General features: G+C 43.4%; 1 protein-coding gene across 5 annotated transcripts in view; it reads right to left on the reverse strand.

The window, feature by feature from the left end:
- Positions 1–6,008: 6,008 nt before the first annotated feature.
- PRICKLE1 (prickle planar cell polarity protein 1) overlaps positions 6,009–25,659 on the reverse strand; it is a 214,417-nt gene continuing 194,766 nt past the window's right edge. For all 5 annotated transcript variants that reach the window (XM_066368976.1, XM_066368980.1, XM_066368979.1 and 2 more), the window contains exons 2-8: positions 17,003–17,177; positions 14,851–14,964; positions 14,063–14,200; positions 13,264–13,467; positions 11,401–11,587; positions 9,313–10,176; positions 6,009–7,403 (exon numbers count right to left, since the gene is read on the reverse strand). In XM_066368976.1, coding sequence (XP_066225073.1) covers positions 6,547–7,403; positions 9,313–10,176; positions 11,401–11,587; positions 13,264–13,467; positions 14,063–14,200; positions 14,851–14,964; positions 17,003–17,134 — 2,496 coding nt within the window. In that variant the 5' untranslated portion in view covers positions 17,135–17,177 and the 3' untranslated portion in view covers positions 6,009–6,546. The remainder of the gene's footprint in view (positions 7,404–9,312; positions 10,177–11,400; positions 11,588–13,263; positions 13,468–14,062; positions 14,201–14,850; positions 14,965–17,002; positions 17,178–25,659) is intronic.

Raw genomic sequence — 25,659 nt, forward strand, 5'->3', positions numbered from 1 at the left:
GCTTACAACATGTTTGGAGATTCCAGACTAAGATTGGTGCCAAGAGCAGACCTTTAGATGTAGAAAAATAAATCTTACTTTGCATCCTGGTAACTAGGGAGAAATAACATGAGGAAAATAGCTTACCTTTCACATAACTCTGCAATCTTCATACTAATTAATGAAGCTAAAGCCAACATGAAGCAAATGCATTTTGGGAGGATATAATCTCCAAACTTTTTCATGATTTAGTTTAACCTCTTGCTCACTCAGAATCCCAAGCGTTAGTATTAAAAAGCACCAACTCTCTTTCAAGTTGCCATCTCCCATGAGCCATGGTCTTTGGAGAGGTCATCCTTTTGGAATCCTGGCTAGACAGACATGTTGGTAAATAAAAGTCAGAAAAGAGAAACAGTATGCTGGGTGGGAAGACTTTTCTGACTTGAATATTTCAGTTCAGCCTCCACAGAATACCAGAGCTGGAAGGAGCCTTTGAGATGGTCTGGCACTCTCATTTTACAGAAGTGGAAACTGGGTCAGAGCACTTAACATGCTCGAGTTAATGAGAGAGGTGAGTCTCCTAACCCAGATCTCCTGACTCCTGGACTCCAACACACTTTGCACCACTCCAAGATCAACTTTGTGGTGGGTTTATATCAGCCTGGGAATCGTCTTTTCCAATGGCAGCTGCTTGGTTCATTATATAAACATGCTGAAACAGGTATTAACATTTAAGAGAACTGGTTTCATATTCTTAATGGTACTATGTTGTCTGAAATCAAATACTTCCAGAGAATGGGCTGCAAGTTACTTCTGAGGTTGGCATGACAGCACCTGTGCACATACAGCACTCGAGATGTGAAACTTCCTTTGCAAAAAGAAAAGTCGAGGCTAAAACTGATCCCTAAAATGGGAATTCTAATAGGTCTGTTCACATTGGCTCTAATCCCATGACCAAGTCTATATATACCCAGTATGTTTTCCTCCACACTTAATTTTGTGGAAGCCACCCTTAAATTTTATTCCCCCAGAAAAATTCAGGACTCTGTGACCTTGCTAGAATGTGAGCTTAGAGGTGCAGTATTCGGTTTGCTCCTGGGTATGTCTCCTTGGCCCAGTGACCTGGAGGCATTCCTAATGTGAGAGATTGCAGAAAACCCACAGACCACAGGAGCATGCCTTCTGTTTTCAAGTACAAAGGATCACCGAAGAAGCTAAATAGGTAATTAGCAGTTTTCTCATTTGACTAACAGATTTTTATCATAATTGTGTTACTGACATTGAATTGATGAGGCTTAGTGTAATTTTTCCGATCCCATTAATTTTCCTTCTTTGTGTATTCAAAAAAGGTCACGTGCATTTCTATAAACAGGAAATAGTTGTGCCTCCCCTAGACAGCTCCAAGGTTTAGGGGAATCAGTTTCAGGCTCCTAAATTTATAACCCATGCTTTGGAGACTTGGTGACGGCAGGCTCACTTTGTTCAAAGTGTTTCAGAAATGTCTGAATTAGTTGCTAGAATTTTAAAGCTGGGATAGTACCCAAAATTTCAAATTCTCAATTTCTTTCAAAAAATCTGAAGATCTAGCAACCTGGTTCTCCTTCCCATGGCAGTAATCGAGTGCCTATTAGAAAAGAAGCTCAATAAACCAAAATGTGTCCACACTATGTTAATAATGCCTATCCTGAGATTTTCTGGGCACTCCTGAAATGTGTCCACACCAATACATTCCATCACCCAAGGACCAAGTTAGCCAGAGATACATGCCACGTGGAAATCTATCAGCCATGGGTGCCCATTCTAATGTATTACCCTTTTAAGAAGGCCCATGATTCGTATGAAAAGTGAAAGGGTAGACAGCAAATATTTCCTTCACTTCTGGAACTTTTAAATTTAACCCAGGAACTAGAAAGCAGAGTGTCAAGAATAGCAAATGCATACACAAAACGAATCATTACTTTTTAATGAGAGCTAAAAGGAGTGTGCCAAATAATTTCAGGTTAGTTTGTTTTATAGACTTTAGTAGAGTCTTTGGGTCATGAAAAGCTATGCAATGCACTGAAGGAAGTGGGCGTGCTTCAGCACTTGATTATCCTGTTGGGTATTCTCTTGTGGACAGGAAGCCACTATGAAGACAATATGAAAAGACAGAATGGTTTCCTGGAGGTAAAGGTGTCAGACAAGGCTGTATTTTAGCTCCCTATTTGTTTAATCTGTATGCAGAGCATACCATGTGAAAAACTGGGCTAGACTCAGAGGAAGAAGTGAAAACTGGTGAAAGAAATATCAATAACTTAATATATACAAATGACAGTATCCTATTGGTAAAAAAGTAGCAATAATTTGAAACTTGATGAAAGTAAAAAAAATGCCAAAACAGGACTGCATTTGAATATCAAGAAGATAAAAATCATGACTACAGGAGAAACACATACACAACTTTAACCTAGACCAGCGGTTCTCAACCTGTGGGTCGGGACCCCGGCGGGGGGGGGGGGGGGGGGGGGGGGGCGCGACCCACAGGTTGAGAACCGCTGACCTAGACCCTTGGTTGGTAAACTGCGACTCGCGAGCCACATGTGGCTCTTTGGCCCCTTGAGTATGGCTCTTTCACAAAATACCACGTGTGGGCACTATTTCGATAAGGAATGTACCTACTTATATAGTTTAAGTTTCAAAAATTTGGCTCTCAAAAGAAATTTCAATCGTTGTACTGTTGATATTTGGCTCTGTTGACTAATGAGTTTGCCGACCACTGACCTAGACAATGAAGACACTAAAATGGCTCTTTTGCTTATGTTGGCTCGGTCATTAATTCAGAGAGACTGCAACCAAGAAGTCAAGAGAAAGGTAAGCTCTAAAGGACAGTGGAAGAATTAGGAAAGATCACTAAGAACAAAGATGTGTCATTAGGCACCAAGCCTAGGTCCATCCACACCCTCACAGTTTCCATTACTATGTACAGGTGTGAAAATTGGACAGTGAAGGAAGCTGACAAGAAAAAAATGATCATTTGAAATAGTGTTAGGGGTCTATGGAGACCCTAGACCACCAGAGAGATGGACACGCAGTCCTGTAGCAAACTAAGTGTGAAACACAACTGCAGTCCTGTGGCAAACTAAGTGTGAGACACAACTGGAAGCAAAAATGACAAAACTGAAGTTATCCTACTTTGGACATATGAGAAGGCAGGGTTCTTTAGAAAAGGCAATAATGCTGAGAAAAACAGAAGGCAGCAGGAAAAGAGGAAGACAAAATATGAGCTGGATTGACTCCATAAACGAAGCCATAGGCATGAGTCTATAGGAGCTGAGCACGGTTACCGAGTACAGGACATTGTGGACATTACCCATTCTAGAGTCCCTGGGAGTTGGAGCCAGCTCAATGGCATGTGACACACACCAGAGGAGTTCCTGTTGTCATTTTATCAGCACCTCTCCATGGTCTTAAGCAAAATATTCTCCAATTTTGTCTCAAGTGAGGAAGATGCAACCATTAGGATTCTGCTTCACCCATATAGAGATTCGAGGCTGTGTTTTAACGTCTGAAGTTTATCTTGAGACCAAATTTTAGTTTAGTGACTGGCCACCTATTTTTCACTCTTGTTAACTAAATCTGTACACTTTTTTTAGCAACCATACTTAATTTTCTTGCCAATTCTTTACAGAACTGCAAGGCAGTGGCTTCCCTTTTTTCCTTTGTAGATAAGCTTTAAAGTTTCCATTATTATTGTGAATAAGTATTTCTGCATTTCCTTTAGCCTGTGGCAATCTAACCTTACATAGGGCAATAAAAAGAATGAATAGGCTGGGAAGAAGCAAAAGCAACTACTCTGAGAATGACTTGAAAACCACTGAGGATAGTGACTGCATTTCCCCAGCTCAAGCACTCCCTACTTCTCATCCATCCTTCAAAAGCAACATACAGCAATAGTCTTTTCTGAAAAGATGCCTACTCGACTGCATCAGGTTCAAAAAAGGGTTTACAAAATCAAGAAATTTGTCACTGTATTATGTGAGATTCTGATGGAATAAGGACCTTGTTAGTGTAAATGTAAATCAGGATAATTACTTTTGGAGAAAAATTGTTGATATCCATCAAAAGTTTTTTAAAAATTTATTGATTTTAGTGAGAGGGAGAAGGGAAGGGGGAAGAGAGAGAGAGAGAGAGAAATATTGAGTTTTTCCTGTATGAGCCCTGCCTGAGGATTGAACTGGCAACCTGTGCTTCAGGACAATGCGCTAACCAAACAAGCTATCTGGCCAGGACATCCATCAAAATTTTAAATGCATAACCTTTGAATAACTAAGCTGTTCAGAATTGATACGGCTATGTGGCAGTGCAAGATAAGGTGTCCACTAGGAAATTCAAGTCCATCACCAAGGGACGGGATAAGTGAATTGTGGTATATCCAAAAATGAAATATTATGCAGTCATTGAAAGAATGGGGTAGACTTATATGCACTAAAGTGAAATGTACACACATAATGTGAAAAAGGCAAATCTCAGTGTGTGTAGCTTGCTACTGTTTTTAAAAGAGGTATGTATATTTATGCTTTAACATCCAAAAGATATACTAGAAATGGATAACAATGGTTACTTTTAGGGAGGGAGACTGGGGGTGAAGAGCAGAAAGGAGACACTGTTATTGTTTGAATTTTTTTTTACTAGGTGCAGGTAAGGAAACTTTTCATTGCTGATATATTTTTTTAAATGAACCAGACCAGGGAACTGATGCTCGAGTTACTGAGTAAAAAGCTCTCACCATCAGAGCGCTTCTGAAGGGGCTCTGTCTAGCTTAGACACAAACCCTTGCTGGGCCCAGGGGATGCGTCCAGGGGATGCTGTCAGCCACTGGTTTACCTAACTGGATTCATGTCACTCCTGCCCGAGACCTAACAGCACTTTCCCCATTCCAGTAAATATGGACGGCTGTGCCTCGGGGCCACAAGTCCCATTTCCCACCTACCAGTAAAGGCAGTGGGTGTGCAGGAATCAAATGGGGCCATAAATGGCAGAACAACAGCAAAACGAATCCAGCCTGAGCACAGGTGGACAGCGGAAGTCATCTGAGTGTTTGCAAACAGTTGTGCTCAGAAAGGTAGGTAGTTTGCTTTTTACTGTTTATTAAATACCATCCAAAAGGTCCAAAATACCACTAGGACCTCAGTTAAGACTGAAACGTATGTGTGAGAATGGCACATACCAAGATATTAGCTCATTAGTTCAAATTCAAGATAATTTTCCCTTGAAATAGAACCTCATATTAACTTGAAGTAGTCAGTGCTAAAGCATCCTCTAATTTAAAGATTTTAAAATAAAAACAATCAGAAGGCCCAGTTTTCGTAATTGCTGCTAAAAGCCAACAAATTAGCTGGAAGGGAGGGATGAAAAGAAATAACCTCTCTTCAAATAATAAATCTACAAAGTCCTCTGCCACAAAAAAGCAGACCCTTGTAGTCTTGGTCTCTTTCCATGAGATAATCACCACCTTGCTAAAACTGGGAAGGCACCCCCACACCATCCCCAAGGGCAAAGAACATTCACCAAAACAGTTTCTACTTGTTTTTACCATATATTCCAGGGGTATATATGGGCTTTTGTTTGTTTTTTTACATTTATACAGTTTACATTGCTTGACCCATAAATAACACTTGTAAGATTAATAGGGCCATAGTTTTAAAGAGTATTTACACAGCCCCACCATGCATACAGAGCCTTTTTAATATTGAAAAAAGAAATCGAAAAAATTGAACTTTCCATCACTAGGCAATATAAATTTGACCATCTAAACTTATAAACCCTGACTAAAATACAAGCAATCATTTCATCCATAAATGCGTTTCTGGTTCCCTAATAAATCTAGCACTGCAGTGTAACAAACATCTTGCAATTCAGGGATATAAAAATATCAGCTTTAAAATTTGAACTGTACATTATGTACATTAATATTTGCACCGTTAAATTAGGAATACACTTAAGTCTATGAAATACTACATTATAAATAGCAAAGTTTTTTTCCCCCCCAATCTGTAACTGGAGCTAATACAATACAATGTTTACCTGGCTAAAGAGGGTTGCAAGGGGACAGGGTGACCTCATGGGATGGGATGCACAGTGTTGGCTGGGTCAGTGTGACTACGTGCATGCCGCACAAGACAGACCGATCAGGACCTGGGCCAACCTGGCATACACAAACGACAAACACTATTGCTTTACAAAGGTGGCTGAAGTTCTCTGTTGTCTAAAATCAATACCCCCATCCTCACGACAGTTTCTTGAGGATTCTCTTGTGGACTGGAGACCAAAGCAACTGTGCAGAACTGTGATGCACCTGACTGGTACAAGATGTCATGGCAACCTGGCACCATCCAAGGAGGGGAAACTGGAGAAATCCCACCTTCTGAATGTTAATCTGATACTGTAAACAGCAGTGGGGGGGGGGGAGGGGCTCGTTTACATGGGCAAAGCACTTTCAACTATTTTAGCAACTTTCCTATGAAAGAAAAAAGTAGGACTCAAGATGGTTAATGGCTAATTTTAAACATTATCTCCACAGCTACTAGGTTAGGAAATAATACAGTTTTTGCCCTTGTGTCCCTTTTTCTTCTTGGATTTAGTTGTCCCCGGACCAAACTGAGGAGTGGGGAGTGCAGAAGTTGGACTAGAAAGGTCGTCTGTATAGTAGGCGTACCTCTGTGGCCGGGGTTGAGGAATTGGCTGTCCAAGAAAATATCCTTCCTCTTCTGAGTCGGACGAGGAGGAGGAGGAGGAGCACCAGGAATCGTCGTCCTCTCCATAGAGTCCCAGGAACCGAGGCACTTCCGGGTTCTGCAACGCATAGTCGGAAGCGGCGTGGGCATACCGGCTATAGAGGTCAGCATTCTGGATGTACGCTTGGATCTCCCGGGCACTTCTATTCTGTATAAATTTCTCGTAGTTATCAGGGGTGTAAAGCCGCAGCCTGTCCTTGGGAGAGTACTTTCTCTCTGTGACAAGATTCAGGGCATTGTCGGAGCGGGACTTCCTACTTCTCCTGCGGCGATGGTGATGAGACCTGGAGCCTCTCTCTTCAAAGTGGTAGACCCGTCTCCGAGTCCTCTCACTCATCGGGGGCTGCCGGATTTCGATGTCATAGTTTCCATTGTCGATGACATCATCTGAAAACTTGACCTGCTGTGGTCTGGACTGAGACTTGGATCTTCTGAGCACCGGCAGATGTACTGGTTTCTCCTCAGGCATGATTTTTTCTGGGCACAACTCCGAACTTAGACTCTTTAAGGACTCTGCACTCCTGTGCAGCATGGAAGAGTTCAAAGTTCCCATATTGCTCATTTTCTCACAATCTTCTGTCTCCATTTCCTCAAAGTTTTGCAGAGAATATAACGATGGCCTCGGCTTACCTTCTCCATCCACTGAAGCCCCTACAAGAAAAGCCAAGACAAGATGTGCTTCTCAATAATCCTAGTATTCTGACAATTGTTGCAAACAAGCTACTAAAAGGAAGCATTCCAAAGAAAATGCTAAATTTCAATATCTGATTAACATCCATGAGGTAAAAACAACATGCATATATACCTGAGAGGAGGTACGGATTTTGTTACTGATCCAAGGGGCACAGCCTCTCTTAGGAGTCTAGCTGTTTGGGAGCCAGACACATGGCATGCACATGGCATGCACATGGCATGAACAGCAACAACTTAAAAGCTCTTCATAAAATTCTCATCAAGTACTCACGTGACATGTTAGAAGCTTCTGCCTCTCCAATCAAGCCAGATTGCTTCACCTGAGCATCTTTCAAATCGATCCCTTCCTTTGCATCCATGTGGCCACTATTATCGTCCTCCTCTTACACCTAGACTAGTTTTCTTCATTTCATACCTAGATAGTGGTCAGCAAACCACAGCCCCAGGACCATATCCTGCCCACTGAAAGTTTCATTGGGACGCAGCCACACCTGTTTGCTTACGTATTATCTATCTATGGTTGCTTTCTACAATGGCAGAGTGGTTCCAAGAGATTGTATGGCCCCCAGAAGTCCTACCTAGCCCTTGACAGAAGAAGTCTGCCAATCCCAAACCTAGACTGTCATCCAGTCCTCTTCCCCTTCAACCCATATAACCACATGCCACTGCTAGATTCATCTTACTGTGGAACTTCCCCCAAAACTGATATTGTTCTCCTTTTTCAACAGGGTCCAGGCAAGTGAAGATAAAATGAATACAGCCCAACAGACTGCAAGTGACAGTCAAGACTGGTATGGACTGTTGTCATGTGGGTACTATGTACCTTCCTCCTTTCGACAGGGAGCCTGCTTTCCAGCCTGTATTGTCAAGGAACACCCAGCACTCACACTGCAGGTGTACCAACTGATATCTATTTATGATCAATTTTAAACTCTTAACAGAGGGCCTAGAACACAGGAGGTGCATAATAACTTAGTCTCATCCACCATTCCTCGACTTCCCTTTGACAAGTCCAACAGACACCAGGAGGGTTGCTGTCTTACCCCTCCTTGTCACTGCAGCGCCTGGCACAGGGTCATTACTGGCAGTGGGTGGCCGCTACAGCCTTTCCTGCCTATATCACAGTAATACCACCTTTATAAAGGGCTGATGTCATTAGTTTGACTATAAAACTAGCCATGTAACAGCAATAGTTTTACTGTATATCCAAAGACATTGCAAATATGAGATTAAGGAGGGTTCTTGCCTTGACCTTACCTTTAAAAACCTCAGTAAAAGTAGGCATTTAAGTCTCTGGTAATTCAAGTTCCTTACTTGCGGTCATAGTTATGCGGTCATAGCTATACAGCTCAGGGTCATTTTAAGGATAAAATGTGGATAACTGATAATGAATGTGCTTTGAAAACATTAAAGTGAAATTATTTCATAACCTAGGTAAAAAAAAAAAAGCTATTTCTGAGCAAACTGTTGTCACAGGGTAATTCCAGGAAATATAAAAAAATGTTATGTGCTTATAAAGTGTACAGACTGATTTAATCACTTGAAACTCATAAGCACAATCCAAAGAGTACAGTACCTTTCAGACACAGATGCAGACTCCAATATCAAAATAAATCCATTTCTTCCTCTTTAAATAAGGGTGATAACATTTACTCAAAAAGATTGTATTAAGAATATAGTCTATGTAGGCACACACAGATGCATGTTTGTTTTGCCATATAGTGTTTGGCATTTGACGGAAACACCTTCCTTCCCTTGGCCTACAGTTTTAATTAACACAGCCCCTATTGGTGCTGAGATGTCATTTTCAGAACAGACTCTTTAGTGGCTCTTTTTTCAAATACCGCATAATCCCTAGATTACGTACCAGTAATGTTAGACAAAGCCAAAGAATCCATGGAATCCCGGACGCTCTGCTCTGGTTTCAAGTCTGACAGACACTCCAGGGAATCTTCGTACCACTGCGTTTGGTCATGGTTGTACCCCGAAGCCCCGTGGTCCAGATCCAGCTCCTGCAGCCTCCTGCTGCTCGCCGGGCCTGGGTGGCTGCCATACGCCGAGTCTCCCAGTCCATCTTGTGACTGTGCCCAATACATATCAGATTGGTATTTTTTACTTGCAAGGCTCTGGTTATTTTGCTTTAACTCAGTCTTATTTTTGACCATGTTATCAGATATCCAGTGCTCACTGGCTCGAATATCTATCTCATTGGGCTGCTGCTGAAAGAGGCTTTTATCACCAAACTTGAGGAGGAGCTGCGTCATATAATCTTCATGGTCAGCCCATTCTTCGGGGTCTTCTGGGGTTTCGTGCTCTACTCTGCCTTTCCAAAAGTCTTCATTGACAAAACCAGCTCCCTGCCTGGAGAGACTCAGATCATCTAATTTCCGAGAAAGGGTGTCATCGGCATTGCCTGAAAGGCCAGGAAACTTGTAGTTCAGAGCAGGGGACAAGAGGAGAGACTGTCTACACTGGTCTGCTGACCGACTGCTTTTGCCCATCCGGACACTTCTCCTGGAGTCTCTGGATCGAGCGGACTGGAACGCAGAGTCAGAGGAATCAGAGGCGTGGACATCTTCACCGAGGCTGCATGTTTTTGAGCAATAAATCTGACCTTGTTTAGGAAGGAAGGGACACCCCAGCAAAGAGGCTTTGCATTGGGCACAGGAGAAGCAGGCTTCTGTAGCATGCCAGTGCTGCCCGTCATAGGTCATCTGGGCATGATCGACCCCTGGTTTGAAAAAGGATAGAGTAACAGGCTGTATTTCAATCATGAAACAAAGGAAAAAGGAAGACACAGGAAGAGGGGTAACTGACATGCTCTGTTGTTTTTTTGTTTGTTTGTTTTTTGTATTTTTCTGAAGCTGGAAACGGGGGAGACAGTCAGACAGACTCCTGCATGCGCCCCACCAGGATCCACCCGGCACGCCCACCAGGGGGCGACGCTCTGCCCACCAGGGGGCAATGCTCTGCCCATCCGGGGCGTCGCTCTGTTGCGACCAGAGCCACTCTAGCGCCTGAGGCAGAGGCCACAGAGCCATCCCCAGCGCCCAGGCCATCTTTGCTCCAATGGAGCCTTGGCTGCAGGAGGGGAAGAGAGAGAAAGAGAGGAAGGAGAGAGGGAGGGGTGGAGAAGCAGATGGGCGCTTCTCCTGTGTGCCCTGGCCAGGAATCAAACCTGGGACTTCTGCATGCCAGGCCGATGCTCTACCACTGAGCCAACCGGCCAGGGCCAACATGCTCTGTTTCTTGATAGGGTCATGGGTCACACAAAGTCCCTACCTGTGAATCTGCCTACCTTCTAAAATGTATTTGTTACCCCAGTATTTGCAGAGCTTTCAATGTCATCTGTGGGCATGTGCAGAAGTGCCAATCTAAGTCGACGGACATACATATTCCCAGGTGAGGTCAGGCAAGGTGATGCTCTGCCTCTTGTTTCAGCCCTCTCAGTTTAAACAAGTGGCATATTTGTGGTCTATTTAGTACCATGCTTTCTTCAGGTGTTTGTGCTTTTGTTGATTTTGCTGTTTAAATGGCTACCAAGCATAGTGCCGAAGTACTATCTAGTGTTCCTAAGTGCAAGAAGGCTGAGAGGTGCCTCACAGAAAAAGTGCACGTGTTAGATAGGCTTTCGTGCACAAGTTACAGTGCCGCTGGCTGTGAGTTCCATGTTAATGAATCAACAATATGTGTGACCACAGGCTGGCAGGAACCTATCCCTGAGTTTCCCCGAGGAGCAAAGGCTCAGTATTCAATAATTCAGATGACTTTATAGAATACAAATCCCTCAAGTATGAGCATTGACCGGATACTCATTTATCACAGCTCAACAAATTGAAACAATTAAGATCTGTACATTTCACTGTATTTAAATTAAAAGAATAAAAAGACCGGGGACAATCATAAACAGACTTACGGGAACATGCCAGAGCAGACCACCAGGCCGTGGACTTACCAATATGCTCCCCACAGGTTTCGCAGTACTCGGCATACAGAGACTCGAAACAGCCGCAGCAGAACGGGCGGCCGTCCTTCATGATATACCTCTGCCCTCCCAGGACCGTCTCACACTCGAGGCAGCAGAAGTGTTTCATGTGCCAGTGGCGACCCTCGGCTTCTGTGCACTCATCAGCAAAGATGATCTTGAAGAGGAATATGAAACCACAGGATGACAGAAAATCATTGTGAGCTCCTTGAAAGGGCAAGTCACTTAGACAGCCCGCCTTGTTTCTTACTGCCTCGAGCTTTCATCTTACTTGCTTAGCTATAAAACAAGAGCAGTAATTGAAAATGTTAAAAAATAAATAAAAGAGGGAGAAACTACCGTGGTTGTTTAAATTTTATCAATGTCTAACCACTATGCTGTACCCTTGAAACGAATATAATATTAAATGTCATCTCTAACTGAAAATTTTAAAAAATTAAAACGATTTCTTCATTGGAGATAATTAATTTGGCCATGATTTTGTTCTCCAAAATAAAATCACACTTTATGGGCATAATCTGGCAAAGAATACATTAACATTGAAATAATCTAGTGGTCTGTGTTTTAATCGAAAACTCATAAAAATGTCTGTGGAGTCAACAGTTAACAACAATCCAGACGCTATATTATGTGAACAACACTTGTATAGCTACTGCTTCATTTGACCTAGAGGCCATCTCCAGATTAAAGTCCTTATTTATTTATTTTTGTTTCAAAAAAATGTTCAAATACCACATCATTGAAAAAACTTTACAAAATAAACAAATGTATAAAAGTAAAAACTTAATGTTCAATGTCACTGATTAAAAACGATGAAGAAAGAAAAAAGAACAAATGTAATGAGGCACCCTGGACTAGATCTTGGAATAGAAAGGACACATAAGTAGAAGCAGAAAAACTGAAAACCTAAATGAAGTGCATAGTTTAGTTAACGGTATTACACCAAAGTTAACGTCTCAGTTTTGATTCACATACTATGACTGTGTAAGATGTAACAACAGGGAAAACTGGGAGAAAAGTACACAGCAACTCTCTGTAACATTTCCAACTCTTCTGTCAATCTAAAAATTACTTAAAAAAAAAAAGCTTAAGAAAAAAAATTTCGCCTGATCAGGCAGTGGCACAATGGATAGAGCATCAGCCGGGGACACAGAGGACCCAGGTTCAAAACCCGGAGGTCACCAGTTTAAGTGTGGGGTCGCTGGCTTGAGCATGGGATCATAGGCATGACCTCATGGTCACTGGCTTCAGCCCAAAGGTCACTGGCTTGAGCAAGGGGTCACTGGCAGGGTTAGAACCTCCCCCCTCCGTCAGGGCACATATGAGAAAACAATCAATGAACAACTGAAATGATGCAACTACAAGTTGATGCTTCTAATATCTCTTCTTTTTTGTCTGTCTTGCTAAACAAACAAACAAACAAAAAAAGGAAATAATAATAAATTCCTCTCACACCATCATCCCTTCCCACATGCCCCATGGTAACCATGTTAACTCAGTGTATGTCTTTCCATACCATTTCTGGATGGATACATGTACAATCTTGGTTTGTTCCCCTTATTTAACAAAAGTAAGATCATCTGCTATATACTCCTCTTGCAACTTGTTTTTTATTCCTCACAATCCATCAAGAACCTCCTACTTATCAATACAAAAAGACACACCTGCTGCCTACTGTTCATTATTCCATTGTAGGAGTGTACAGGGTTATCTTAAAAATATACCAAACAAAGCAATAGCAGGAGACATTTATATTTTGCTTAGATGTGAGCAGTGGAATATTGGCTTACTGGAAGCTTATTTTTTCCAGTGTGAAGGGATGAACTTTTTTACCTCGTCACATGCTGAACACCGTGGTTTGAGCAGTTCAGCATGGTGCCTGCCACAGTGAATTTTTCCATCCTGATAAAAATAGATGAGGTCGACCAGCAGCTCGTTACACGTGAAGCAGACAAAACAGGATGGGTGCCAACATACTCCCGGGCCTGCACGGGAGGCGAACACTGCAATTTCACCTCCGTTTATCTTCAGCCCACACTGAAAACAAAAAAAGAATGATCCTGCTTCAATGGCTGCATTCTCAGCCTTTGCCACTTGACACTAAATCCCAAACTTGTCAGGAAAGCTTTTCTTTTTCTCCCCTCCTGTTACTGATTAAGGAGCTCCTTAATGCTGGATTATGTGTGATTCTCAACTGAAATAAACATGCCTCGGACAGACCACCACATTAGACTGTTTCTAAGTATGGTGTCATCTGACTCACATTAAGAGTGGTTTTCCTGAGCCAGCCTCCTGCTGGATACATTTCCTACGCTGAGGACGGCCAGTAAGGAGCTGAATGTCTTCATTATTTGAACACGAGGTGTACCCTAGCACCTCCCAACCTGCCAGCATCCTAGGAAGAGCAGGATTTCACCCGACATTTTCATAAGGGCAGACTGACATCCTGGTCATACACGGCAGTGGAGACAGTTATAAGCATTTGCCTCCGTTTAATAAAAAGCTAGGCTGCCTTTCTTTCGCTTTGCTGATGGAGGGCTCCAGGGCCCACAGGTGCGCCAGCCCCATCACCTGACCCCAGCTCCCTCCCTCCGCATCACCACCACAAGCCACTGGTTCCAGAAAGGGCTACCTGCTCACACACGGCATGCATTACTGCTCTGGACAGAAGTTTAATCGTTCCTCTTCCAAGTGCTTCTTTCTTCCGCTGAGCGCTGAACACTTGCAACTCCTTTTTCTCCTCTTCGCTCAGAGATTGGCAGTACCGCACCTTCACCGAAAGGAAAACAGAAGACCCTGGAGCACAGTCTCCCTCACCAATTTTTTATTCCCAGACTTAGAGCTTCAGGAAATAAAACAGCTAGTTAGACGGCCTGCCCCCACGACTCTCCAATTTAGAAATAACACCACACCTTGAATTGACACCAAACCTTACAGCCTCTCTAGCAAAAGGGAAAAGCCATTTAAAGAAATGCTTTTTTTTTAAAAAAATAATGAAATGTTTAATTTAAACCTTTATCAGCAGAGACACTAAAAAAAGTAGATATTAACCTTTCTACAAAAGGTTTAAACTTGTTAATTGCCACTATTGCTCTGCATTCTACAGGCACTGGGCTGGACTGCGGGCGGGCCGGGACGTAAAGCACCGAGTGTGGGCGAGGGGGCAGGGCGGCCTCAGGAATCTGCAGGCTCCTGACAATGGGTGGGTGGCTGCAAACACTATAAAAACCAACCTGTGTGAAGTTTATTGAACGGACACCCTTTTCTCCCTTACCGAATGGAAAGCTGTATTCTCCAGCCAAATTTTAACTGAAGAAAAGCAAGACAGCCGGAGCCCATGAGAAGTTGGGACCTACAGGGAACATCTCCCAGGGCTTAGTGTCTTTTGTTTTGTTTTTAGCCTCCTTCCTGTTATTTTACCTCATTATCATGTGGTGGCAACTGGTACAGAAGCTGTTTAATGCGATGTTTCTCTCCGGGGCTGTTAACATATGGAACCTTTTCCTCCGGTAAGCAAGCAAAATAGAGCTGGATCTGGGTAAGAGATGGACAGAAGGACATCAGCATACAGAAGGTGAACATCGCGGCCTTTTCTGGCTTACAGAATCACCCTTCCCTGTAGGTGCAAGGCTTGGCCTCCTGGAGCTGATGAGAAGACCAGCTGAGCCAACTCGGCAGAGCTGGAACCTTCAGAGAGCTTGGCATCCAGCTGCTAAATTGCTCTTCAGGAATGTAATTTGTAGTGACAATTAGGGCCATCATAAATTACACACCATAAAATATGCACATTTAATGCCACAATGCCTCAGCCAATCTCCCCAGGGTCAGCCAAGAGACAGTCCTGGGTGGATGTCGCAAATGGCCACACAGGCTGTGTGACACTGTCCAAAATCTGGCCAGTACACAAACACGTTGAATCTGATCTCTGAATTTTACACGTTGCAGAGACAAAAGCTGTTTTGTTAAACTCTATAAACTCTTCCTTATCAGGTTCTCTCCAAGCGTCAGCTTTCTTTGTTTCCATGGGTGTTATTTTCTAAATACCCGGAGTCAATTTCCCCAAAGAAACTGGAGGGAAGCCCTACTGAGCTACGCTCGGTTCATTCTGAAAGGAGAACTCAATTACTTTTTTCTGTTATATTTAAAGGAGCATCCCTTAATGAGTACTGCAGTGCTGAGAGAGGATGAAAGTGATTTGAGAAAATAAGACAGGAGATTGGGGAGTTGGGGGCCTGTCTGCTTCACTGTCTTAGTATCTCACAAAACCTACCTACCCTAAGCTGCTAGAAGGAGTTCTTTATTAATGAGTAGTTTGTCAAAATATCGCTTTTCTAACTGGGGCACCAGCATCCTGCCCTCTCCCCAGTGCGTCAGCTGTAGCAACTTTTTCTGTCACAAGCGCTTACTGAATACACAAATGTGAGGCCCCAGAAGCATAAGGAGCCCCTTTTCTCAAGAGTCCCCATCATACAGGAAACTACCATCATTCAAACAACTGCACACCCAGCTGGCATCTTTTATTTCAGACTATGCCTTGGCCCTTATAATATTTATCACCTGCAATTTTTAACAAGTTCATCATTATAAGGATATTGGTCAAAATAGAAACAGGCATACAGAATGTTCTCATTTTCCTTAAGGTTAACAATAGAAACAAAGCACAAAATTAGCTCTTCAGTGTTACTTTTCCAATTAGCACTGTGGGGTGACAGACTCTTTTATGTGCAAGGTTATCAAAGGTCAAATGGCTACACAGTGACACTTGTGAAGGCTTTCGACAGCTCTCTCTTTCCTCTCTCACAAAGCAAAAGCATTGCTCAGAGCTGGCACGGAAACTTTCCACTTTTATTACCTTTTTGTTGTTACTGAAGTTTATAAAAAGGTTCAATTCCTCTCATTCTCCCCAAGGGGACTTGTCAGAAATCCACACAACAAATGGCGTGTGCAGTGCTCTGAACCTCGTTCACTGGAGCACCCTTCTTGGGCTTTTGGAATCAAGAGTACAAAAGGGGTAGAAAACTTTCACAGAGAAATTAAAGCTTTTTAAAAAGTAAAACTAGCCCTAGCTGGTTGGTTCAACAATAGAGCATCGGCTCGGCGTGTGGAAGTCCCAGGTTCGATTCCTGGCCAGGGCACACAGGAGAAGCGCCCATCTGCTTCTCCACCCCTCCCCCTCTCCTTCCTCTCTGTCTCTCTTCCCTTCCCGCAGTCAAGGCTCCATTGGAGCAAAGTTGGCCCGGGGGGTGCTGAGGATGGCTCCATGACCTCTGCCTCAGGCGCTAGAATGGCTCTGGTTGCAACAGAGCGACGCCCCAGATAGGCAGAGCATCGCCCCCTGGTGGGCATGCCAGGTGGATCCCGGTCGGGCGCATGCAGGAGTCTGTCTGACTGCCTCCCTGTTTCCAACTTCAGAAAAATACAGAAAAAAAAGCAAAACTGTAAAACTATCCAAAGAAGAGTGAGGCCTGAGGAGGGTAACATGTCAGTGTGGCAGGGATGTTCTATACATTTTAAAAAATTCTTTATAAATTTTAAATCCCACTGCAAACCACAACACGGGACGCGGAGGTACCTGTTCAGGCCGGAGCCCCGGCGGCACCCAGGCGTACTCCTCTAGCGCACAGCCGGAGTCGTCGTCCGAGGTCGAGCTCCTCTGGCACCCGAAGGCCAGCTTGCTCATTTTGGGCTCCATCTCCAAAGGCATAATAACGTTCAAAAGCTGGTTTTCTCAGTCACAGGACATCAAACTGTGGACAATATAAGAAAAAATTTAAAGTCCTGAATGTATTGCTCTTACCCTCTGAGAACTTTTATGGAATGCTTGTTTACAAGTATTACGTGCAGCGGGGCCCTCAGAAAGTGCCTGATTTACTAGCGCACCACTCCCAACCCCCAGGCCCACTGGCACTTGAAATCTAGGGCTCCAGGATTCAGAAATAGCCCCTTTACAAGCTCAGCATTTCAGAAAATACCACCAAAATTAGACTAGTTCTAGTGACCTTCAAAAGGTGCTTCTATACACAATCATTCATTGGAAAGATTCAAGAAAATTGCTTTGCCTGACACATCAGATTAAATTTCCCATAAAGGAGATCCCTGTGCTGTCCCGTGAGTGGAAGAGAGAAGCGTTGGGGATTGTGCTCCTCCCAGCTTGCCCACTGTGTGCCATGAGGAACGGCTCCCGACACCCCACTCAGCTCCCCATGCTTCCTCGCCAGTTTCCCCACCAAGGCACATGCCTGCAGAGTGGGTCCACTGGGCCAAACTGTAGGTTTCAGGTTTCTAACCAAGCTTTGAGAGACACTAACCTTAGTGTACTCACTGAATAGAAAATAGCAGTTAAGTCCTTATATGCCATGTTAAGTCCAAGCCCTTACAATCTATGAGCTGAAGTCAACCAGTCATTCATTGATGAGTTCTTTCAACAAAAAGTAATTGAATCCAAGCGTGAGGTTAAAGTAAAACCAACTTGTGACTATTAGTGTTGAACCGCATTATTAGCACTATTAGTGTAGAACGGCATTAGTATTTGCAGGCATTCACTGAAACATTATGCATTGCCTACTCTGGGTGACATGCTATCAGCCTGCTACTAGGCAAAGTAAGGTGGATGTCCATGTCTGAATGAAGTCTCCTCAGAGGACGGGCTATAAAGGTATCAAGGCAGCAGTCTCTGCCCCAACCAAGCAACTCTGTCATCACCATTTATGTTTCTTATAAGTTTCTTCTGATTTTTAAAATTTTTCCCTCATCCCAAGGCCCTAAAAAGAAACAAAGATATAAGACTTTCAGAATCAGATGCAGCTTTTTATACTTGCCTTTTTCTCTCTACCAAAAAAGGGAGAGAAAATTAAAAATAGCCCAACCCAATTTTAGAGAAAACAAGGCTTGGGGAAATTAAGTGACTTGCTCCAGGTTGCACTGCTAAAATAAAAACCAGAGTCCAGTCACACTCTGTGCCTGCCACATCAGACTTCCAAAAATTATCCTGCCTTTAAAAACTCCCTTGTTTGCCCCTGGCCGGTTGGCTCAGTGGTAGAGTGTCAGCCTGGCGTGCATAAGTCCTGGGTTCGATTCCCGGCCAGGGCACACAGGAGAAGCGCCCATCTGCTTCTCCACCCCTCCCCCTCTCCTTCCTCTCTGTCTCTCTCTTCCCCTCCCGCAGCCAAGGCTCCATTGGAGCAAAGATGGCCCGGGCGCTGGGGATGGCTCCTTGGCCTCTGCCCCAGGCACTAGAGTGGCTCTGGTCGCAATGGAGCGACGCCCCAGAGGGGCAGAGCGTCGCCTCCTGGTGGGCGTGCCCAGTGGATCCCGGTCGGGCTCATGCGAGAGTCTGTCTGACTGTCTCTCCCCGTTTCCAGCTTCAGAAAAATACAAAAACAACAACAACAAAAAAACAACAAAAAACTCCCTTGTTTGCTTGAACAAGTAGAAAAAACCTAGACACTTCCAGCCTGAGTTTAAGTCATTCTTCAGTGACTATCTCCATGCAATGCCAAATACTTCCAATGTTAGAAAAGGTTACCTAGTAAAACCTATGATTATTAAAACTCATGGTTTTTCTTTTAGTAACAGTTCACAAATGGAAGGCCAAACATCCAAGAATTGCCATCTTTACTAGCAGTAGGAGCAAATCCACACAGTAGATATTATTCCAACTAATAAATTTAACTTTCATTCACCCTGAACAAAAAAGTAAAGATGACCTCATTTCCTACACTACCAGTGGGAGGTTATGACCTTTTAAACAAGTCATCATTTCACACAGGTGCAACTCATTCATGTCTTAACTTAGGAAAGGCTTTCTAAACACAGGCGCGCTGCCCTTACCCCTCAATAAAAAAGGACCTGTTAATGACAAAAAATTTCTTGGATTTAGTCTTTCCCTTTGGTTAAAAAAATAAAAATAAAAAACAACTCCCATATGTCAAAGGGAGGGAACTAGAGGTTAAAAATTGAATTAGTAACTCAAAAACCTCCACCAGGATGAAGAGGTGCCTTCAAAGCAATTTAACCTGAATCATGAATATACATAATGTGTCCCTTGACAAATCTGGCTGAGGAGGAAGACACTAAGGTACCTACTTGGCACAAACTTACAAAGAACGTATATATTAAATAGAAACTAATAATTAAATGTCACAATCTTATAAAACAAGAGAAAACACCACAACTGAAGACAAACCATGAATTTTCCAAGGTAAGCAACAAAAGGTGCAGACTGCCAAAGAGCTGAGTTACTTTTACAGCTTTATTCCTTGATTAGCCTTTTGCAAAAAATGTTCAGGAAATTACTATCCTAATCAAGGTAAATCGGTGTAAGCACTAAATGCCACAGTCCACCTCCACCCGATCATGCGGACGTCCTGGCCACATCTCAAGCCTCCAGCTCCCACACATTCTTCCCAGCCCTTCCACAGTCTACACTGAGAACTGTCATTCCTCGACAGTGTGCACAGAACTACGTGAGTGACAAAGCCACAAAGCCATTTATTTTATCATAGGCATGGCTTTCAGTTTCATTTGTTGGCACTCTGACAACTAACACAGTCCTCTGGGCCTCGTTTGTTAGTGTTATGGCATCTAATCACCACATCAAGCAACCCAATCAGGGTGTATCTTGTTTAACAGAGGAGGAGACAGCCTCAGAGTGATTTGCTATAGGTCAACTGTCCAAAGTCAGTAGGGTAACAGCAGCACCTTTAGGACTGGGCCTGTGATCTTAAGCCCCTGACAATCCCACACTGCCTCCTGAAGGTAGGACCTCATTACGCCAACTCCCTTTTCTTTGGTTAACTAGCCAAAGAAACTAGCGTGCCACTGGGTTGCAGGCATGCAGAAGGAAGGGGCTGGATGGGAGACGGTCCGCTTCGCCCAGAGAAGGAATTTAAAGGAGAAGATAGTTAAAAGAATTATAGGCCCTGGCTGGTTGGCTCAGCGGTAGAGTGTCAGCCCAGCCTGTGCAAGTCCTGGGTTCGATTCCCGGTCAGGGCGCACAGGAGAAGTGCCCATCTGCTTCTCCACCCCTCCCCCTCTCCTTCCTTTCTATTTCTCTCTTCCTTCCCGCAGCCAAGGCTCCATTGGAGCAAAGTTGGCCTGAGTGTTGAAGATGGCTCTATGGCCTTTGCCTCAGGCACTAAAATGGCTCCTGCAGGAACAGAGCAACGCCCCAGATGGGCAGAGCATCACCCCCTGGTGGGCATGCCGGGTGGATCCTGGTCAGGCACATGCGGGAGTCTGTCTGATTGCCTCCCCGCTTCTAACTTTGGAAAAGTACCAAAAAATTTTACAAAAATCAGTGGCCTCGTGAGTTATTGCTTCAGAGCAATTACACATAAAATGACAAAACATTACATTTATTAGAAAGTTCCAAGAGCTGACCAAAATATAAATGTTAAAAAAAATAAAAGCTACATAGCATGACCTTCACTTACTAGGCCGTGGTAGAAGCAGTGATTACTAGCTACTTACTGTGTTTCCTTATCTGATAAGAGAAAAACTTGAATTTGGACTCTTACTTTTTTCTTATCCCTGTCAGCAGACCCAAAGCATGTATTCTTAGGTCTATCACTGTCTCATATTGCATCATATGAAAGAAGTTGAATGGTGAGCATGGTTCTTGCTCTTACAAAAGGTTAAAATAATAAAAATGATTAATAAAAATATGATCTCACAAATACCCTTACATAGGCACTTACATTACTCTCTGGTATTTGCTTTGACGGCCCAAAGAGGAGGAGGAGCTGAGCCATTCCTTATGCTCCGGGTCAGGATGAAGGCTCTTCCCAACAACATTCTGTGCATGTGACAGTTTGGTCTGCCAAAATACCTCCTTTTAGGCCAAACATGAAATCACGAGTGAATTAAATTTACTAGAAAAATTCCATTAATTTCATTTCCAGCTGTTGTCTCTTAAGGTTAATCATGTGAAAGAGGGATACAAATTGGGTTTACAAATGGGGCTGAGATATAGGGTGAAACATTTTTTCCAAGTTATTTGAGTACTTTTTTTCCCCCTGAAGAACCACCTTGATGTCCCTGTCCTTTATTTTAATTTCATTTTTGTAAATAATTTTTATTTTAATGTAATTTCAAGTTGCAGAAAAGTTGCAAGGAGAGTAAGTAAGTCCGATATGGCCTTTACCTCAACTCATCAACAGGTACATCCTGCTTCATTTGCTTTACCATCCTTTTTTCATCCTCTTTCTCATGACACATACATACACACACTTTTGTGGCAACCATTTGAGTGTATATTTTTACATTCCATTACCTAATCATAGTTCAATTAAACATACTGTTTAGAAAATGTTTATTTTAAAAAAATGTGCAAGGCATCATGTTAGATGCTGGAGATGAGCAGAATAAAAAGTCAAAACAGTTAAAACCATTCTGTGATTATGGACAGGCAGCTTTACTATCCTGGTCTTGAAATGCTGTACTAAGCTGAATGAAAGTAATCACACGTGAATGACAATTCTGCATTAACCAATTCTGTACTAGGTCTGCTCCGGTTAAGGAAATGAAGCAGCAGAGGCCCCCCCTGTCCACCATCTCTTTAGAATTCTAGATGTCAGTAAGTCTCAAAGTGCAGGAAAAAGAAGTAAAAGTTTCCAGGGTTGGCCTTGCTCATGTTCCAAACAGATTCTGACCATTTAGGAAACAGGAGAGAAAGCAACACCTTTTAGAACAGACGCCACCGTCAGAGATGGCACTGAGGCCAAGCACAAAAAGCAGATAACTGAATTAAATTCAAGCAGGTTGTGATATTTGCAGATACTATTTTGAAGAGAAGACTGAAAGCCAACCACAGGAGAAATGAATGACAGAAGACAGAAGAACAGGGTGTGGACAGAAGGGAGGGGAGGAAGAAGTCCGAGGTTGGGCAGAGAGAGACGAGATCCTCTATTCTTAGAAAGACAAGGATTACCGTGGGAAGAACTCCACGCCAGCCACTCAACACAGAGTAAAGAGCTCCTCAATTTCCCTCCTTTGTCCTTTCTTTGCCTTCTTCCTCCAAAATAGTTCCACAGCTACCTCTTTCCATTTAAAAAGACTCAAAACAGCTCTCAGATGTATAACTTCTCCATCATCATAATTGTCAAGAGGACATCTGACCCAAGAGATAGAGCAATATAGGGAATGGCACCTGGCTCTCAGCATTCAGTCAACTCAGCCCTGAATTCTCCATGCCTTTGACAAGCCAAGCCACCAAACCATCTTGGGGCCTGCTTCTTTAAAAACAGCAACTATTTTCTTTCCAAAGACGGTCTAAGGAAATAAGAGTTTTAGAGTTTTATAAAGAATTAAAATTACACCCTGGCTGGATAGCTCAGTTGGTCAGAGCACTGTCCCAAAATGCAAAGGTTGCGGGTTCGATCCCTGGTCAGGGCATACACAGGAACAGATCAATGTTCCTGTCTCCCTTCCTTTTTCTAAAATCAATAAAATTAAAGTTATTCTTGGTGTGTACCAATGTGCACCGTTACTCCTACTGTGATTACACAGATTTCCTTGAAGTCAACTGGAAACATCTGGAATAAGAACAACATGTTAATAAAAAAGACAGAATGCTGACATGTGAACATGTGAGTTTCATCATTTTTTTTGAGTTTGGAGGGCTCTGGCTTCCTGTGGAGCAAAGATTTTTGCCAAACTATTGGCCACTGTTCCCAGCTCCCTCTGAGTGAGCTTCTAACCGATCTCTACATAACATTTCTGGCGCCAGTACACATGGTGCATGTGTGTGCACGTGCGTGCACACACAGTATCTATGATGGCCTACAGAGCATGGCAGAATCTTTCCAGTTGTGTTAGGTAGAGCAACAATTATAAGCACCCGTTATATGTCTGGCTGTTAGGTAGCACTTGTCACCAAGAGTATGGCTTCATTTATCCAACAGTGAGTGTCTCATGAAATTGTCTAGATGCATTCACTCCATTCATTCATTCATCCTTACCTTTTTTTTTTTTTTCCCATTTTTCTGAAGCTGGAAACGGGGAGAGACAGTCAGACAGACTCCCGCATGCGCCCGACCGGGATCCACCCGGCACGCCCACCAGGGGGCGATGCTCTGCCCATCCTGGGCGTCGCCATGTTGCGACCAGAGCCACTCTAGCGCCTGAGGCAGAGGCCACAGAGCCATCCCCAGCGCCCGGGCCATCTTTGCTCCAATGGAGCCTCGGCTGCGGGAGGGGAAGAGAGAGACAGAGAGGAAAGCGCGGCGGAGGGGTGGAGAAGCAAATGGGCGCTTCTCCTGTGTGCCCTGGCCGGGAATCGAACCCGGGTCCTCCGCACGCTAGGCCGACGCTCCACCGCTGAGCCAACCGGCCAGGGCTCATCCTTACCTTTAAAGAACATTGTTGAATGTTTACGGGATATATCAGAAGGAAGGCAACTGACATTTATTCCATTAAAGGCCAGAACTTTAAAAAAAATGTATTTATAGTAATGAGAATGTTTCCAAATTCCATTACATATTCTCTTGCTTTCTTTAATGATAGTATGTGTGTAAATTACATGTGATTTAGGCTTTGGCTGATCATTCATTTTTACTTTGAGTAGAAAATGAACATTAGAAAGAAAACTGGCTTCCAGATTCAAGACTCAGTTCTAATCCAGCCACCCAGCTGGGTGTGACCTGAGAAGGTCCTCAATTAGCATATGTGGGGGGGTTCCAGGGCTATCTCACAGTGCAGAGGTGATGTCCAGAAGTGCATGACCCCATGACTTTCAGATGGGGGACAAATTTTTTTGTGTGTTTTTTCTCCCCCTGCTCTCATGATGTTTGGATTTCTGCTATGAGTCTCTTCTTAAGTAAGTACTAACCTTTTCCTTTTGCCCACAACCAGTCACCTCCAAATCTTTTCATATGTGTGGCTTTCAAAATTCTGTAAATTAGGCAACTATTCTTTGTAAAAGTTTGTTTAAAAGTATATAGAATATGCTGTGAACAAGGGCTTAGGCATTCCTCCCATAAGCACCGTAATAACTGGTTATATACCATAACATACAGTATGTGAAGGTGTTATTCAAATTAAAAGGCAGCTTTATTATTTTGCTGTTCTATTTTGGTCATTTGGAGACCATTTCTTTTCTAATGAGCTCTATGATAGCTAATTATTATTTTGATTGAACTTGACATTGTATATAATTGAGATTTTACTATTTTTCCCTAAAATGCTGTCAGCACAGTACATGAAGGTCCAGAGACAGTAAAATGTTGACAATTTCAATGGAAGACAGATTCTTCCAAAGAAGCAACAATAGATAGTAATAGTAGCACTGAATAACATTTTTAAATAGTACATATAAGGCAGAAGACTTTGAACTTAACCCTAACGGCAATGGGAAAGGACAAAAGGCATGTGAGTAGGAGGACCCATTCTGGGTCATAGGGAAAATTCATAGGACAGTGATGGTCTGAAAAGAGAAAAGGAACCTGAAAAGGGGCCTATTAGCCCACTATCACCAAGAGAGCCTAAAAATGGTGGCTTGGGGAGAGAAAGTAAAAGGTACCAACAGGGAAGGGACAAACCGGGTCAAAGATAGTTTTGAGTCTTAGGTGATTGAAAGACAATGTACCAATAAGGCAATAGTACATAGGCAAGTCAGACAGAAAGTAAGGGTCTGAGGGGGTTGAGAAGAGTGAATTGCATCAGACACATATTGAGGTGATAACTGTATATCAGTTCTGGATGTGAGACTCACCTACATTATTCATCATTTTCTTGGACCAAGCCACCAATTCCAATCAAATCAAAATCATGTGGGTAGCCCTGGCCGGTTGACTCAGTGGTAGAGCATCGGCCTGGCGTGTAGAAGTCCCGGGTTCGATTCCCGGCCAGGGCACACAGGAGAAGCGCCCATCTGCTTCTCCACTCCTCCCCCTCTCCTTCTTCTCTGTCTCTCTCTTCCCCTCCCGCAGCCAAGGCTCCATTGGAGCAAAGATGGCCCAGGCGCTGGGGATGGCTCCTTGGCCTCTGCCCCAGGCGCTAGAGTGGCTCTGGTCGCAATGGAGCAACGCCCCGGAGGGGCAGGGCATCGCTCCCTGGGGGCAGAGCGTTGCCCCCTGGTGGGCATGCCGGGTGGATCCCGGTCGGGCGCATGCGGGAGTCTGTCTGACTGTCTCTCCCCATTTCTAGCTTCAGAAAAATACCAAAAAAAAAAAGTAAAAAAAAAAAATCATGTGGGTAGAAAACAAAATAATTTCCAATGGCTGCCATTGG

Source organism: Saccopteryx leptura, chromosome 2 (genome assembly GCF_036850995.1).
Source record: "Saccopteryx leptura isolate mSacLep1 chromosome 2, mSacLep1_pri_phased_curated, whole genome shotgun sequence".
Taxonomy (NCBI): Eukaryota; Metazoa; Chordata; class Mammalia; order Chiroptera; family Emballonuridae; genus Saccopteryx; species Saccopteryx leptura.